The sequence below is a fragment of the Pezoporus wallicus genome, unplaced genomic scaffold (assembly GCF_028554395.1).
Source record: "Pezoporus wallicus isolate ANWC-B61680 ecotype Strahan unplaced genomic scaffold, APGP_CSIRO_Pwel_v1 contig_11493, whole genome shotgun sequence".
Classification (NCBI taxonomy): domain Eukaryota; kingdom Metazoa; phylum Chordata; class Aves; order Psittaciformes; family Psittacidae; genus Pezoporus; species Pezoporus wallicus.
Window position 1 is genome coordinate 88,920 of NW_026635895.1, and position 17,805 is coordinate 106,724.

The following is a 17,805-nucleotide window of genomic DNA, read 5'->3' on the forward strand; positions in this document are numbered from 1 at the left end:
TTTCTGAAATCCTTGGTGACTTGGGGGTGGTTTTTGGCAGTCTGGGGTCTCGGGTGGTTAGATAAGGCTTATGTTAAACCAGAGCATGCCAAAATATGCCTGTGACTGTGATTTGAGAGCACGTCTTGGTAATTGCACGTGGACGAAGCTGCGCTAAGACCTGGTCACTCTAAAGGAGAGTCTATAGAGGCTGATCTTGCCTTCAGAAACTTACAGTTTTTCTTCCTAACCTGGGTTCCTGGTAGGCTGTCAGAGGTGGGTTTATCTCCCCACCCTACCCTGGGAGAAGAGGCTGGAGCTGAGTTTGGAGCTGGTCTGAGGAGTACATGCAGCAGCTCTGCTCCACAAAAGCAGAAGGTAGGAAATGGGCGCAGAAGAGGACTGCGGGAGCCTTCCCGTCATGAAGTTTGAACCATTATCCACTGAAAGAACAGTTCGAAATGCTAGCTAAATATTTAATAAATGATTTTAAAACATTTTACTGTAAATAGGATAATGTGCCCATATTCATCTGGCACTTCTTAATTGCAATTAATGATCTTTGTTGCGTATTCCCTTAGACAATTTATTTATCTTTAGCTATTCTTCCTTTACGTCTGGGAAAATAATAAATTGAATGGCTTTGTTCCTAAATCCATTTCTAAATGAATACTTCTGTGGGTTTACTATTAATTTCATATTGGCTTGTCTCTAGTACATTGCTACTTTTAAGATGAAGGACTCTGTAGTTAGTGCTCTTCTTAAGAGAGACTTGACAAGCACTCTGTCATGATGCTGGCAAGCCTGGAGCCTCTCATGGGACCTCGTGTTCTCATTTCATGTGTCTGTCAGGGTTTTACAGTGCTCTGTTTCCAGAAGGTGACACTGGATGTTCCAGCTTGGTCTGTGTAGCTTGCCCTGCATCAAAGTTTGGAATAGCTGTAATAAGTCATCACCTAGGAAATACTGTCTTGCCTTATCCAGGTAGCGTATGTGTTTGTAGCAAAGCAGGACAACTCCGTTGTTGAGTAGACACCCTGAAAACACTACCTGCTTGTTAAAATAACTGATAGGTGGATGCGATAGTGTTGCTGTAATTGTCTTCTCACACTCAGTGGAATTAAATGCAAGGTAAGTTAACTGAAATGCAAGCAGAAACTCGCAAGTCAGCCCTTGCACGTCTGTTCTAGTTGGGGTAAATAACTATGGGGTTAGAGCGTACCTCACACTGGGTGTTGCAGGTGTCTTCAGGTATGGGGTAGCTCTTCTGCCAAACTCGAGTGGTGATGCTGGGCAAGACCAAACATCCGTCTAGCCCAGTGTCTTGTCCAGGGCTGCTAGTGGGTGTCAGGATTCCTAAGTGGGAACGCAGCAGACGTGCTGCATCATACCTAGAATCATAGAATAGTTAGGGTTGGAAAGGACCCCAAGATCATCCAGTTCCAGCCCTCCTGCCCTGGGCAGGGACACCTCACACTAAACCATCTCACCCAAGGCTCTGTCCAACCTGGCCTTGAACACCGCCAGGGATGGAGCATTCACAGCTTCCCTGAGCAACCCATTCCAGTGCCTCACCACCCTTACAGTAAAGAACTTCTTCCTTATATCCCATCTAAACTGTCCTGGTTTCTGACTGTTTCCAGTGTGGTAGGTTTCCCAAGCCATGTGGGGGTTTCTGCCTGTTTAATTAACCCTCCTTCCGTGTACGTGTCCAATTTCCTCTTGAACTCTCAGCATCCTTGACATCCTTTGGCAAGTTTTGCCACGGTTTCATTCCCCTCTGCACAAAGAATCACGTCTCTGTTTGCTCTGAAAACTTTTCCTCTTGGCTTCATGTTGAACAGGTCTGTTGTTGCACTGAGAACAACGACGAGCCATCTTTCTCTGTGCATGTTCTTCATGCCGACGGTGCTTTTGTCAACCTGTCATATTTCTTTCATAGCTGTCTCAGCTGCAGGCTTGCAGGATCGTGTATTTGGTACTAAAACCTTACACCTCTTCCATGCTTCTTCCAACAGGTGGCTGTTTTCAACAGTCAGCTTTTTAAATGCTTTAACATGCTGCTGGGTATGATGTAAGCATATTCCTATACCAGTGCATTAAGCATGAAGCAAGCATGTTACTGTACCGACCCGAACACAACACGACCTCAGATACAAGAGAGCTTCAGTTCCCACAGAACAGATATAAAGCTGACTCCAAGTGCCACACTGCACATGTGCCCTCCTTCCTGGTTTGCTTTCCAGATCTCTGCTCTCCCTCTTTGCAATCCTATGAATTAAAGACATGCCAGAGAGAGGTTGTGGCTAGGTTGATATCTGACCTTGACTCTTGCTGGGAGTGACTTATGTTTGGATTTAAAGTAATCCACAATAATCTTCATAGCTATTTGCTATGAAGTATAATCTTTGCTATTTCACCTCCTTTGATCCTATTTTTAGTGTGGAACTCTGCTGAGCAGCATGTGAACATGTACTGGTGGATCAGTCCTTGTGGGACCTTGGGGATGCAGTCTCCTCTCCATTGCAAAAATTGACCATCTTTGATTGGTTGTTTTCTTGTCTGTAATACACAGCGTGGTGTATTTGCTCTTTATCTCATAACTTGGATTTTTAGGACCCTTTAGGGATCTGCAGGGCTGTTGCTTCATCAGGGAGCTGTAACTGCGAGCTCTTACGAAGGCCCAGTTGTAAATGGGCTTAAAGCGCAGACCAAAAAAGTTGATTTCTAGTTGTGAAGTTTTCCTTTTGGTGAACAGGGGGAAGCACCTGACATTTGGACCAACGTGTTATGTGACTGTGCTCATACCCACGGAGTGAACCTGTTCCATTCTGAGTACTACAGTTTGTGAGAACAGCAAAAATAATGATGAAAGGAAAATCTTGGTCTAGCTGAAGTTTTTAAGAGTGTTTCTGTGCTCTGTGATGAAATCTGGATTTGGTTTTTGCCTCTCGTTTTTTTTGTGTCTCACACCTCATGAAGTGCTGTAAAATTGGAGTAGCTGTCAAATAAGTGCCATGCAGTGATTGCTTTAATACCATGCTTCTTTTTGTTCTTAGAGAGCAAATCGAAAGGCCTCCAGTGGGTGATAGATGCAACCATTGCGTATCCCAAAGGTGAACCTCTAGACATCCAAACCTGGATTCTTGGCTACCGACAGCCAACAGTGACACATGTACATTACAGGTAGGAAAGAAACCTTCTACTTTTACATTGAACTAAAATACTGAGAAACAAGTTTCCACAAATGAGTTAGCAGCATGTTTCAGGGTATGGGAAATCAGTAGCAATGGCTTTTGTATGTGTGTCTCACACGGGTGGGCAGCTCGTGCTGTCTAAACTCAGCACAGTTTTCACTTGACAGTTCTTGACTAATGTCCGGTGGCTGGATATAGTTATGGGGAATATATCTGATGGCTGAGTCGTCCTTTTCCACTGTTATGTTAAGGTGCTGGTAAACCCAGCTTGATTCTTCTTTATTTGTTATAACAACAAGCTAAACATCACTGTGTTATTTAATAACAGGCTTCCTGAGAGATTATTATGTATTGTATTTGTCTTTCTGACAAAGGAATATCAGCTTTTCCAAAGCATACTCTTAATAGTTGAGCAGAGCAGCACTTGGGAATTACTAATAAATCTCACTGGCACCTGGGATAGGATATTAAAACTTCCCTCCTCGGCAGCTTTTTGTCTCAAGACCTGAACTAATGGAGGGACAAGTTGCATTTTGCTTTTGGTTTGCAGTTAATTGCAAGTCTGAAATCTCCGGAAGTATGTTAACTTTCTTCCTATACCAGATAAGTTGATCACATTTTTTATCCCAGAATCGTGTTATTTTGTCTGAATTCCCTTTTGCTGGTTTAGGGAGCTTTTAGGCTTTTCCAGTGAGCTTTCAGGTATCCCTGGGTGGCAGTTTAACTGAGAATGACCTTCTGCAGCATCACTGTGCCTGCTTTTTATAGAACTCTACCTTCAAGTTTTTCTGAAGGTGAACATAGTTACACTTATGTAAGACCATAATATTTATTGTGCTTTATCCAGGTCACCTTAGTACTCTTCCAGATCTCTGGGATAATTGCAAATTGAATGTATTTAGAATTTTACTGAAGGGTACTGCCAAAAATACTTCCTTTAACGAAGTTATCTGAAGTTGAATTAACTTCCTGCTTCTAAATGTGTATATTCCAAACCTATTTTTGAGCACAAGCATAAACATGATGTAACCTTCCTTGCACTGAGCTTGAGTGCTCCTGTTCTTACAGTACTAAAATCCTAAGAGGAAAACATTAGAAATGGTTTGTTGTCAGTGTAAGTTTGGTTCTTTCTTTACCATAGGCTCTAAATCCCTGCTTTAGCCAGGGCCAAGCCTCTCTATTGGATATTTTTGTTTTGCTTTCTTTAAGAAATGACCTCTAGTTGTTACAGCTGACCCTGTAAAACCATTTGAAGTATGCCCCAAATGGAAGCTAAAGCAGCAGCCTGTCTCTGAAGGCTAAGCTCTGGATGTCACACCTCTGAAACAAGAACTGTCTTGGGTTTAACTGGAGCTTTGGCTAACTTTTCAGTCCTGGTAGTACTCTAAATTGGCACATCAAGTTTCAGCGTGTGTCCTCTGGACTGGAATGGCTATCGTTGGACACAGGATAGCAGTTCCTAAAGATGTGTTTAACAAAGTACCCTGGCCTGGAGCAGGTCCCTCAGCGCATCAGCACAGGGTGGCTGTACTGTGTTCAGAGCTGGCGTCGCATCTGGACCACTCACTGATGGACCTGGCTTTCATCACCTTGTCCCATACAGTTTTTAATGTGCTTAAGCTTTCTTTCCCATGGCTGTTCTTGAGGGTGACAGCCGGGACCACTTCCTTTTTGCTTGTATTGGGTTCTCCACATGTTGCCTTCGCTGGGTGTACCCTGTGTTCCCACATGCTGCCATCACTGGATGAATCGCTATTCAGTGATGCGCTCTGTGGCCTGTGATTTTACACAGCTTTCTTATATCTTGCCTTAGCTGCCCCTGTCCCCCTCCTAGCCTCTCAAGTCTTCATCTGCTTGCTGTATCCTTACACAAAGCCTTTCCCTGATTATCTTGTTACTTTTGTCTGTGCCTTTTCTGGTACTGCTGTAACTAGTTCTGAGACTGACATCCTGAATTTCCCCACAGTGACTTCAGCATCACTGACCAGAGTAATAATAGCTGATCTTAGAGGCTGTGGCAGTGTATGTGTAGCTGCTGGTGCTTTTTCCTCCCCCAGTATTCATTGCCTCGCATTTACTGGTATTTAATTTCATCTACAGCCATGGTCGGGTCCTTCTGCAACCCTTCTCCTTGATAATTCTATACCCAAAAAGTCATACCACTTTTGTATCCTTTTGTCCAGAGTTAGCATATTACCTAGCTATCATATGCTAAGACCTTTTAATGTATCTGGAATTAAAGGTGTAGCTTGGAATGAATGTGGTGAATTTTCACCTTCAGTGCTTTTGACAATAACGTTTATTTTTAGAGGCTTTGTGTGGCTTTACGAATATTTTCCTCTTTTATGTAAAGGATGTATTTATCCATAGGAGGATTAGAGGAGAGGGACTGAACAGTGTGTGTGCATGAATTTACTCACATTGCATCATCCTTTCCTATTGCATACATGGAAATTTTCCTGCTGGATTCCCCTCAGGGCTTTACAGCAACTGATGTTTTGTATGCATGTGGTTCTCCCCAGATGACCTGACTCTCCTCAGAAGGGGCTATCTTTTTAGCAGAATGCTGTAATGTGATGGGCACCTTCGGGGTTTTGACAGTTTTAGATCATGTACTGATGATTTGATGAAATGAGTTCATCATGTATTGATGAACAGAGTTGTGGGTACCACTGAGATCCTGTGAGATGTGCCTGGGAAACTGGGGATGCTGAACAGGGAAGAGTTAGGGAACAGTTGTTCCCTCAGGGAGGGTTTCTGATATGTTAAAGAAAACCTTGCATCTCTGCTATCACTTTATTGGACCTTCTCCAGGATTGAAGCCCAGTGGGTTGACATCAATGTCTTAGAGCTTATATTTGAAACTGTAGGTAAGATGAGTGGAAAACTGTCTCTCAGGAGCTTTCTCTGTGTGCTTCCTAGGTCCAAAAATACGGTGATGTCTCAAGCCTGTTTCCATGTCAGAGCAGTTCTGGGAGGTTTCTGTACGGTGCTGCTCCCTGGAAGCCGGTCAAGGCACAGGGTGGAGGCTCATGCTCATGCACCAGAGCTGTGTAGCTGTATGACCTGACCAGGGAATCTAAACTACTTCTTTAAGTTCATCTTCTATGTGGAGATCAGAACTTTGCTGTAAGAGCGATGGGGCTGTCAGCTGGGAACACCAGCACTTACTGTGCAGGTCATGCATTCAGGGTGGCTCCTCAGCAGTTCTTAACATTGATGACAACTGAGTATTAACTGCTCTTTGTTCTTACCAGTGTAGGCAAGGACTGAATCAGTGACTGAGGTATGAAGAGGCCTGTGCTGTGCTGAGCCCTGAGATGTCCCTTGGAAAGTTGGTGCATTTATTTAACCCTTTGAAACAAACTCAGTTAGTAAAGGAAAGCCAAGGTAAAGTGGGCTTCACCTTTAAAAAGATGGATATGTCAGAAACATCTTCCAAAGACAAAAATGTCAGAGGTGTTTCTGTTCTTCTGCGTTTGACACAAATGTCCTCTAAGATGTTCATGAAATACATATCAGATGTGTCTGGATTGTTGGTTTTCACCTATTTTCCTTCATTTAGTGCCATAAAAATTTGCACCTTGTAATTTGGAGAATAGTTTGACCAGATGCCATCTCTACTGTATGAAAGGAGAATCGGGATTTAAACATGCTTTTTCCCCTTTTAGAGTAGTCCAGAGTGAGGAATTGATGTATGACAGCAAAATGCCCTTGTATGACCAGTATCCCACTTTTTCCTTCTGTGATAGTGATTGAGGCCCAAAGGCAGAGCCAGCCACAGGATAGCTGCACTTCATAGAATCATAGAATGGTTTGGGTTGGAAAGGACCTTAAAGCTCATCCAGTTCCAACCCCTGCCACAGGCAGGGACACCTCACAGTAGAAAATTCATGCTGCATGAAAGTACCATGCTGTTTCCAGCGAACTCGGCTGTCTTTGTGCCATAATGCGATGGGTACGATGTCACCTTCCTTCCTCGTACGACTTTTTGTACCATGCTGCTGTTGAAACAAGCTTTCAGCTACTGGGGAACTTCCTTTCTGTGTCCACATTGATAAAGATTTATTGAAGTCGAGGAGGCTCCTGGCTATAAATAAGATGGAATACATTGTGGTTGCTGAATGAGCCTCACAGAAGTGTCCATGAAGGACGTCCAGTTGGCAATATATTTTACGATGCTTTATTTATGCAAGTGACTTATTTTTGGTCATGCCTGAAATGTACCAGCAGCTTTCATCGTGCTGAGGTTATTTGGAGAGTCATTGAAACAGCAGGTAATGTTATGGTTTAGAAGTATGATTATTAGGGGGTAATAAAGAACTTGTATTCAGGGTAGGACAGGTAATGAAAGGCAGCTACTGCTTAAAGGTGGTATCTAGGAGCTTTAGAATTTAATGCAGAATCAGAGGCTGTTTCTCCATTAAGGACCATTTAAAAGAGATTAAATGTTTCTGAAAATGCCATTTGGCATCTTTTGAGAAATGGCCTGTGAGTAGCTAAGTCTCTGTGATCCCTTGTGTGTGCCACCATTTGCATTGTTTAAAATCCTTTCTTCTTTCCTGGACTGTCATTTCTGCTAATATGTTCTGGTTTTGGACATAGATACGCACCTGCGTCGTGGTTTAAGAAAGTTGATGTCCCTCAATCACCTACATGGGGTGTCCCACAGCCATTGTCACCTCACAGTTGTGGACAGGTAACCTCCAGCTAGCAGATGATGCTTCATGACTGAGACAGCTTTGCAGACTCCCATCAGAGTATGTCCTTACTTCCACCACCACTTCTCAGGCTGCAGGCTGTGGTGGCATTGCTTTTACTGATGTTCAGCCCCCCCCCCGCCCGATGATAGCAAAGCAGCTGCCCCCTTGAGGAGAAATCAGAGGAGGTGGTGCCGTTGCACTTGAATTTCCCAGTCAGGTCAGCTTTTCCAGTGCCATCAAATGCCTTGTTTGCCGCACTAGTAACAAAGATGCTCTTACTTTCATGCACTGTGATGAGGTTAGCTTTGTTCAAAAGCTAGAACAATTTAAGTGCCCAAGAGAATCTAGAACCTTCAGATATTACCTGTTGACTGCATTCCTTGTCAGGACAGTTCTATGTGGTGATAACCTTTTCTTTCCCTGAGGAGAACAGCAAACTGCTTGCTTTTAGTGGCAGTCCTGGTGCTGGATACCCATAGGTGGGGTAGAGCCGTGATGATGCTTATGCTCTGACCACACTGACGCCTGCTTACATGTCCCATTGAAAAGAAGGAGCTCTTTCCTGCACTTTTGAGCACGAGACCTGCCAGATCTTGCAGCTGATGGCTGGGGCTGACCCTGCTCCAGTCAGAGCAATGGCTTTCCACTGCTATTGTGGGTCATCTGCATAGTTTTGTATCAAAAAGACTCTCTCAGTTACCTTCCCTGAAGCCAGTGTCTGTAAAGAGAGCATTCTTACAAAACACAGATGCCAGCTGAGCCATCTGATGGGCAGAGAATGATGATATTGGCAGTATGTTTAGCATAAACATGGGGGGGGGGGGGGGGAGGGGGGATTAGCTTCACCTTATCTAGCGCAGGATGGGCTTGTTTACAGAGCTAAAGGATTTGTAATAAACATTTCATCTCTGATTTAGCTCACTCATTAGTAAGAATGTTCTGCTTCTAAAAATAACTGGATAATCTAAAAATACATTTGAAAATGCTTTTAAATACACTTGTACTTACCACTGCTAAATTGTGGCAGCGTTGCTGGAAAACCAGTTGTTTTCCACTCTACATTAATATCCATTCCAACTGGGTGATTGCTTCTTCAACTTCTAAGAAGCAGAGTTGATACCCAGAGATTCAAATCTTCTGGTACTGTATTGATTCATACAAGGGCCTCCATGGATTCAAGCAGGAAAGTGGTGTGCTGCCTTCCATTAACCTCTGGCAATACTGGTATCACTTACACTGCGTTGCTGCTCCATTAAAGTGTCAGCTCATCAATTGCTTCTAATGAGTATCTTGTAAGATCTTGTGATGTTTTCAGACTAGAAGATACATTCTTGGGTAAATACCAGGCTTACTTGGTTATTGAGCCGTAGAGTTGTTACCCATTAGGTAACTGAGCAGTGGACATGGAGCATATCTGCAGCTTACAGACAGCAAAGCCAGGTAACCCTAGACTTCTGTCCTGAGCCCACACAGGCATCCTGTTAGTTCTGAGCCATCTTTGAACTTGCGTAAGCAAGCATCTGGCCTTCAAAAATACACTGTGAAACACAATATTCGGTTGCTGAGTCTCTTTATCTCTTCACAGCAGATAGGCAGAAGAGAGTAAAAATAGTGCTTGGCAGCTTGGTTATGTCTGGGGACAGAGAATAAGTCTGGCTTAGTTTAGTGTTAAAGCTTCAACAGAAACGGTCCTTTCTCAGAGGGTGTGTTTTTTACTTGCCTTTCCGTGGTTTAATTTGCTGTACAACATCTGGGCTTCAAGATAAAATAGTTCTTTATTACCTGTATTTGTCATCATTCTTAATATGCACGCTGAGGACTTGAACTCTTTACTGCACCACCAGCTACTTCATCATATTTGTCTTTGGCAAAGACTTTTCTTCAGGCTGTATGTTACTAACAGTTGCAAATTTCTAGTTACTGAGCCTGGCTTTACTAGAGCACAGAGAACTCCACAGTGTAGAATTGCTGCAAAGGTTGCAGAAATACCTGAGTTCATGTCAAAGCCATAGTCAGTAAATGTAACTGTTCATCTCCTTATATTCAAGTTCTCTCTGTATACTGAAGCAGGTTCATTAGAGCAATGCTTTGCTCCTTTTCTCCTCCACTTACAGCTTATTTTTCCATGCACCAAACTGAAAGGAGCAGGGACAGATGATTTGGCAACATAGCAAGCAAAGATGTTGAAAACAGCAACAAAAGCATTCTTAAAGCGCATCTTGTTTCTGTACCTGATATTCCCGTTTCTGTACCTGATATTCCCGTTTCTGTATCTGATATTCCCGTATCTGTTGTTCCTGTATCTATTCAGACGCTGCCCAAATGATGGTGACATTACCTCAGATTCTTTCCAATCAATCAAGACTGTGTTGAAATTAAAACCCACTAATGAAAGTAGAAGCACGGTGTAGATGACAGGGTGCTCACCTGAAAAGGAAACCCACAGTCTAGGTCTTATATTTCAGAGTATGAATTTTTCAGGGTAGCCTGATACACAAATCTCTGCTGCGTTGGCCTCCCAGTGAAACACAGCAGGTATGTAAATTCTTCTCTGTAATGGGCCCTTAGGCACTTGGGGTCTACTGAGAAGACTGCGCCATTGCTGTAAGACTTGAAACTCTATTTTGGGTAAAATAAAATGCAGTGAGGTAGGGTGGGTTATTTGGGGGTTCTGTATGTGACTTATGCCCTGGAGAGCTGATTTTCTAAGTAGACCCTTAGTATTCAACATAGAAGTACCAAAACACTGGTGATTCTTCCATTGGGGTTTTTAAGTTAGAGTAGCAATACTTGAGTACACTTAACGTGGGCAGTTTTCAATGGAGAACCTGCCGTAGACGTTTCAGACAAGATGCTGCCTCCTTTGGAAAGCACAGAGGTCAGACACATTGGTCCTTAGTGATGCTCTTACATGGCTTCTGCCTGCTGAGAAGTGTTTCTTCAAAGCTGCAGACAGACCTCTGTCTTTCTGAAGCAGGACCTTCATTGCTTGGTTTGTATTTTTTTAAGGATAGCAATAGTGTGGTGGGTTTGTATTTGAAAAAGCCCCAGCAACTTTTCAGATTTGATCGAGTGATGGAGCACGACATTTGAGAGATGCTGATAGTGCCTGTGTGTATTGGGCTGGTAACCTGAAATATTCCACTTGGGTATCTGTAATACCTCTGTGACCTGTGAGTCTGGAGGGAGAATGAGCCATGCAGTTACACAGCTCTTGTTCTCTATGTTTTGGGGTGGGCTGGGGAGAAGGGAAGAGCTTTGCTCATCACATGTTGCCTAGGTTTAATTTATGCTTGTTTCTTTGGTAGGGTTTTCCCAGTTAAAGATGTACCTGCAGAGCCTGAAGCTCTTACACACTGGCTTTATCAGCGATTCATTGAAAAGGAGGATCTCTTGACACATTTCTATGAAACAGGTAAGATTATACTTAGCAGAGAGAATTGTGCTGTGTAATGGTTTTTCTTACAAGATCTCAAAATCCTTTAAGGATATATATATATGCATTCTCCAGATGAATATAGTAGATGTAAGTATTACTACTTTTTATGTGGCAGAAAAGTGTGACAAAAATGATCCAGGAAAGGTGAATTGCCCAGGTAACATAGGATAGTTTAATATTCCAGGCTAGTGGTTGGCAGATGGCACATTCAAAACCAGTCTAAGGAAACCCTCTTTTTTCCTGCAATAACACATAGTTCAGCTGTGAAACTCGCTGCTGTGGCATTTCATTGAGTGAAATAACTTTGCAAGATGCATAGAGGTAGCAAACATCTACATCTGTAGTAGAAGTATTTAGAGCTTAAGTTTGGAGGGGATCTAAAACCTTCAGGGTTTAAAATGAGCAAGTTCTTGAGTTAAAGGGATTAAATAAGACTCCTAAATGAGGCAGGTTATTTTATCTGCTTAGTGTGGCTATTTAGCATGGGCCTCTGGCACTTTTACTGTTGGAGAAAACTGATTTAAGTCCTCTGAAGGTCTAATTCAAAACTATGGTCCTCTTCAGTTTCCTTCCAATCCTAAACAGAAGGATGTTAGGATTGGAAGGATCCATAAGAGTTAAATAGCAGAAAGTCTTTGGAGTCTTGATCAGCAGCCCTGTGCTGTCGGTACCGGTCTCGTTGCTGTGAGGTACTGAGGATCACTTCTGTCATAAGATACGATATATATACATATATATTCTGTCAAAACTTCCAATGTTAATGGACCAGAGGGATCTGAATAAACTCAGGGCATTAATAATTTTACTGCAGAGATACTGGGAAGCATGGGATTTAAAATGCTGGGTAAATACTCTGGAACTCAGGCTGGAGAAGTGCTTCCTTAGGGTTCTCTCTTTCCATGCAGTTGATACTGAAGTATGTCATTTGCCCTCTGGCAGGTGTGTGTGCAGAGCACAGAACAGAGGAATTCGTCATAATACAAAAGAAAAGGAAAATCCAGAGAGGAAAAAATAGAGTTTTATTTCAAGGAAAGGGAGTTTATCCAGCATAGACTGAGTAGACTCCAGATGAAATAAAGCAGCTTGTTTCTGAAGACAAATGATCTCTTTATTAGCAGGTATCAGAGTCTCTCGCATCAACCGAGTTTCATATTCCAGAGTGATTATGTTAAAGATGTTACTTGTTCTGGGTGATTTATTGCAAAGACTGCTTTAATTTGATTTGGAGGGCTTAATTTATCAATTGGAGTGCTTCAAAAGATTCACAGAATTCTTCAGCAACCCAGAGCTGTATTTCGTTTTATGAAATAACTGCTGTCACTCAGCCATCACTGATGGCAAAAGTCAGACCCTGCTCTATAAATCACATACAAATGCGTATATTAGACTTCATTAGACAAATAACTTTGTGAATCTGTTTAAAACTACAAGTGTAGCCAGGAAGAGGTAAAGAATTCTTGTTTCTGAGCAGTTATTTCACAAGTACCATTAAAATAAGTCATAACCCCAAAATCAGTTTCAGAGTTCAGTGGATATAATCAGATTTATTCATAGAAATGCGCTTCCAAAATAGGATAATTGGTTATAATTTGCCAATGTAATCAGTATAAATTAATAAGACGTTTCAAATGTAAATGTGATGACATAGGACCTTAGTGGGCATAAATTAGTATCATGTAAAGTTACTACTGTTTGTGCCAGTTGAGCACTTGCTCGCACTGTTTGTGTTGGCTTGTTGCAAAAGGGCTGTTACAGGTTGTGGAAAACCCCTGGAAGAGTCTTGGGGCATCCCTGAAGCTGCCCAAGAGCTGGCTTTGTATTGGTGTGTGCATTGTCTCAAGTCATAGAATCTCCGAATGGCTTGAGTTGGAAAGGACCTTAAGACCATCCAGTTCCAACCCCCTCTCTTTACAGTTAATATCCGTAGGTATGAGCAGTACAAAGACTCCTGTTTTAGCAGCTAGTGGAAAGCTCAGCGAGTTCATGATTTCTCTGAAGTCTTCAGCAGGGATAACCTTGAACACTGCAGTAACCCCAATGAGATTACATTTGGCAGGACAAAAGCACTTGGAGACTAATTAAAAACCCCAAACTATAAACCAGGAGCTTATCAGTTGGAAATGAGTAATTGTATACTGAAGTCATCATGTTCCTCATTCACTCTGATCATAAGCCAGCTGGTCTGTTGTAACTCAGAAAGTCAGCAGTGTCATCCTACAGGGCAACGGGAGAGGGTTTTCACCAGCGCTACAGAAACACTCTTCATCATAGCATGTCATCTGGAAGTGGAACAAGTAATAGGTGCTGGGATGAGGAAGGGGAAGGAGGAGTCATGTCTGTGAAGGACAACTGAAAGTGTTTGGCTTGTCTTAGCCAGGAAAGTGAAGGATTGTTTTCTCTGTAGGATTTGGGTGACAGGGAAGAGACAGTTGCTGTCTGTACCAAGGAAAAAGGAAAGTTCTTTAAACCAAAGGTCAGCCTGAGTGCAGGAAAACCAACGGGCCATGGAAGAACATATGTATTGTGGACAAATAGAAGCTTAGCAGCGAGGATTGCTGAGGAATAAATGGTGTGGTGCATCTGCCCACGTGCGAAAATACATACTGGTGAGAGGAGGATGGAGCTCATCAAGGGTTACCTTAGGGGTTTTTAATCATTCTGATTTTATGTTTTAATTTAAGAGCATTCATACAGGAAGAAAAGCTTTGTCTTAAATGCTTGATTGCAGTTCCTGCAGTGATTGCAAACGTGAAGCACAGAGCTAAGTTGCTGATGGTATCTAATAGCCCAAATTGTGTGGTTTCTGAGATGAAGAATTGACACTGCTGTGTCTTTACTCTGAATCATTCATCTCTTGTTCTTGTGGGAGTGGTTGTGACTCCATAATGCTGCAGCAAGCACATCATCTTCTCTGGTACATTTAGAGGGTTTATATCTGCTGTTTAGGAATAACCACAACAAAAGTGGTTCCTCTCGTGTAGGCTTTGTGCAGCACAGAAAATGAATGCAGATTTAATATGCCAATGTAAATATAGGCAATGTGCTGATGATCGTAAAGCTCTGATATATTAAGACATGTTTAATTTAGTGTTGGAAGTCAGAAAATGGCAAAATAGGGAAAAATAATGGTTTTTTAGCTGTGTCCTGCCAGTCGTTGTCATCTAAACAGGCATTTCAGTAAAGTCTTCCTAGAAACTTGTGTGACGATTGACGATGTTTCATGAGTGTGTGTGAGTGACTGGGCAGTGAATGTTCAAACCACAAGTGAAAACTTGCTTAAAAACCAAAAGTGTGTGTATAGACTGATATATTCCTAGAGGAACCTTGAGGCTGTATTTGTGTTGGTTCTTCACACTGCACAACATCGTTACAAGCAGCTGTAAAGGTTCCTATGGAACCCGCTCAGTGTGATCATCCAGGTGTTAATAGAACTTCACAGGTAACACAGAAAACTCGGTGGACTTTCAGACCTGCCTGCAAAGGCTGAATATAAGGATTGTCACTTTGAAGTTTACACTTTATATGCAGGTGAAAACGAAATTATTCCTAGTAATTAAGATAAGGGGCGTTAACCTTACTTCCTTGAAGGTAACTGATGATGCTGGAGGGTCATTTGAAAGCTTAACAGCATAATACAGAAGTGACCAAACAATTGGTTGTGACACAAGCGATAGTGGTAAAGAATCCTGCCTTAAGGCTGTTGTTCCTGCTGCAGGAGCATTAAACGTGTTTTCTTTTCTCTTTCAGGAGCTTTTCCTCCACCGCAGGGTCAAACAAAAGCTATTTCTCGGGAGATGACCCTCAGTAACCTGTGGCTAGTGGGCGTACAGTCGTTCGCGTTCCTCTCGGGTGGTATGTGGTACTGCATCTTTCAGTATTTTTATCATTGCCTCTTTTAAAAGTGGAGTGGGACCTGAGGACACGATGGGAAGCCAGGCTCTCGCAAATGAGTATCATGTTGTATGTGCAAATGTGAATATTGAAGAGTAAAGGAGAATACTGGACGGACTCTTACCTCTCCCCAGGGAAACGTTGAACTCTGCTGAAAGTGAAGATCAGTACCATAGTGACCTGATGATGTATGATTTTAAGAGTTGTCTGTATTTTTAAAGATGTATATTCTCACCCACACTTAAGCGAGCTCCCCATTTGGACAAAAGGTGCAATCGTACAACCACCGTAGAAGAATGTCTGTGACAAGAAAGCTCTGTCACCACAAGTACTTCTTGGCATTGTAGTTAGAGCTCAGAAAACTCAGCAACTTGTCTCTTCAGTAGCCTGTACAGCGTTGGCGTGGTAGAGATTCCTCATTTGCACAACTTGTACTTTATTGCAGCTCATTGTGCTGGAGTCAAAGATACTCGACAGAGCTGGTGGCGGTATCTTTGCAGCTACGCAGTTGTCGTATGAGACACATTGATCTAAACCCAAGTCCCAGATGAGATCCAGCATCAGGTGTGTTTTGTGAGGGATCAGTCCTCAAAAAAACCATTGCAGCATCGTAGTGTGATGCAGAGCTCTCCACGTTTGATGGATCAGCCCATTCTTGCTGTGGGTGTGCCATAGGCTTTCCGAATTCCGTGTGTTGCCAGTATCTCATGTTCTGAGGAAACTTGGAAAATGAAAGTTCACTTGGTTAATTTTCCCCTTTTGCTCAGAGTGCACCTCAGCCATCAGTATCAGCTTTGCAAATGCACTTTTAAAGGTGGAAAGACAGTGAAGGAAAGACATAAAGCCTAGGGAATAGAGGGAAGCTCTATTGGTCTCACATCAGAAGCTGTTTCTGAAGGTCTGCTGCTGATTTTGAGCCACCTTTGTGTTTTGTATAGTGCAGTCCAACCAAGGTGACCTTTGGGTGCTTCATTGAGGCCTTTTTCTCCCCGCTGGTTGCAACACCGCTAAATGTACTTGTGGGAGAGTTGAAATAATTCAATGCCAACCATCTTAATGTTTTGCTAAGGAGTCGTAGAAGAAAAAAATAGGCTCTTAAAGAGAAAAAATAGGTGTAATTTCTGTCATAAATCTATAGGAAGAAATCTATACTGCAAAAAAGGATGGTAACTACTCTGAATAACTGCATGGAGGGCAGTATTCGTTAGCTCACCACTGTGCTAAGACCATACTGGAAGAAGGATGAGTTGACTTGAAGGGCAAACTGGAGCAGGAGATGCTTTCAGATACGCAGGATGTCTGTGATGTACGGTCTCACTCCTGGCAGGTCTAGTTGGCACTGTGTTTGTGTGATTATACACAGATTTGAGAGAGCTGTTCCCAAAATAAAACTAATCTCTGAATACAAGCAGGCTAGCCAGCACTTCAGATGTTGGCATACTGCCTTTTGCAGAGTAGTTTCACTGAGAACAAAGCAAGCCCTCAGTAGTTTTGGCTCCGAGTTAGCAATATTGATCCCCTTCCTCCTTCCCTCTCCTGCTACATGAATCACAGCAGGTGGTGTGCAGAATACAAAGCCTGGCCAGTGTTCCCTTTGGCGGGGAGCCAAGAGCATCCCAAGATACCAGGCAATGCTCATTTCCCTGACTTGCTGGAAAACCACCGGACAGCTCTGTCACCCCTGAGGTGGCTCAGTGGGGATGGTGGCAAAGTTATACCCCTGAACTGTGTGTGTCCCCTCATTGACTTAACCCCTGCAGCTGGGAGGTAAAGAACAGTGGTCACCTCCAGCTTCACGTTTTGCTGGGGTCCTCTTTCTCTATCCCACCTCTTTACACCCAGTCACACACCTGCATTCTGGTGTAATGGGAGATCCATTTTAAAAGAGGCATGCCCCAAAAGGAAGTGGGAGTGTGGTTTTCTGTGGTGGGGTTTTTCCCTCTTGCTCTTGCTAAAGTACAGCTGATGGATTGAATGTACTTAATGTGCCCTTTTGCAGAAGGGCGCTGTTGAAGCGGTTACATCTGCTGTGCCCGGTGCAGATGGCAAGCTCTTTACTCCCGCCCTTCACCAGGTGGTTTGGTCACAACCATGGAGATGCCCACAGTACAGCTGGGTCTATTTTGAGCTAGGACAGGCTGGAGTGATACATAAAAAGGGAAGTTGATCTAAGCAGATTGCACAGCAGTAGCTCACGTCAGGAGATTGTTCTTTATAGACCCTGTGACCTCCATGTAAGAGCATACTGTTTTTTCAGATGCAGTGTTTTCTCTTGTTCCAGTGGATTGCAGTCAGTAGTGAGTGTTCACATGCTGCCTAAAGAAATGAGTAATGCGCAATAATGATAATCATTTGATTTATCTGGTCCTGTTCATTTTCAGTTTGTTCCTCTGTAGTGCTTACTATTGCGAGACGTTTGTTTTCAAGCACTGATTGTTGTTTCAGTAGGGTGAGTAGATAGGATTAGGTTTTAGGCTTCTTTCCTGCCTGCACTGGCAAATGTGAAGAGCCTGACATGGTGTCTCCTTACGGCTGAGTTGCTGTGGATGACAGTGGAATGAAACCATTGCTAAGAAACTCCAAAGTACCCTCCCAG

At 42.9% G+C, this 17,805-nt stretch overlaps 1 protein-coding gene across 3 annotated transcripts in view; it reads left to right on the forward strand.

Moving 5' to 3' along the window:
• Window positions 1-16,666, forward strand: part of LPGAT1 (lysophosphatidylglycerol acyltransferase 1) — a 57,728-nt gene extending 41,062 nt beyond the window's left edge. For all 3 annotated transcript variants that reach the window (XM_057398464.1, XM_057398466.1, XM_057398465.1), the window contains 3 exons: window positions 3,039-3,165; window positions 11,188-11,294; window positions 15,066-16,666. In XM_057398464.1, the coding sequence (XP_057254447.1) occupies window positions 3,039-3,165; window positions 11,188-11,294; window positions 15,066-15,217 (386 nt within the window). In that variant the 3' untranslated portion in view covers window positions 15,218-16,666. The remainder of the gene's footprint in view (window positions 1-3,038; window positions 3,166-11,187; window positions 11,295-15,065) is intronic.
• Window positions 16,667-17,805: the final 1,139 nt, after the last annotated feature.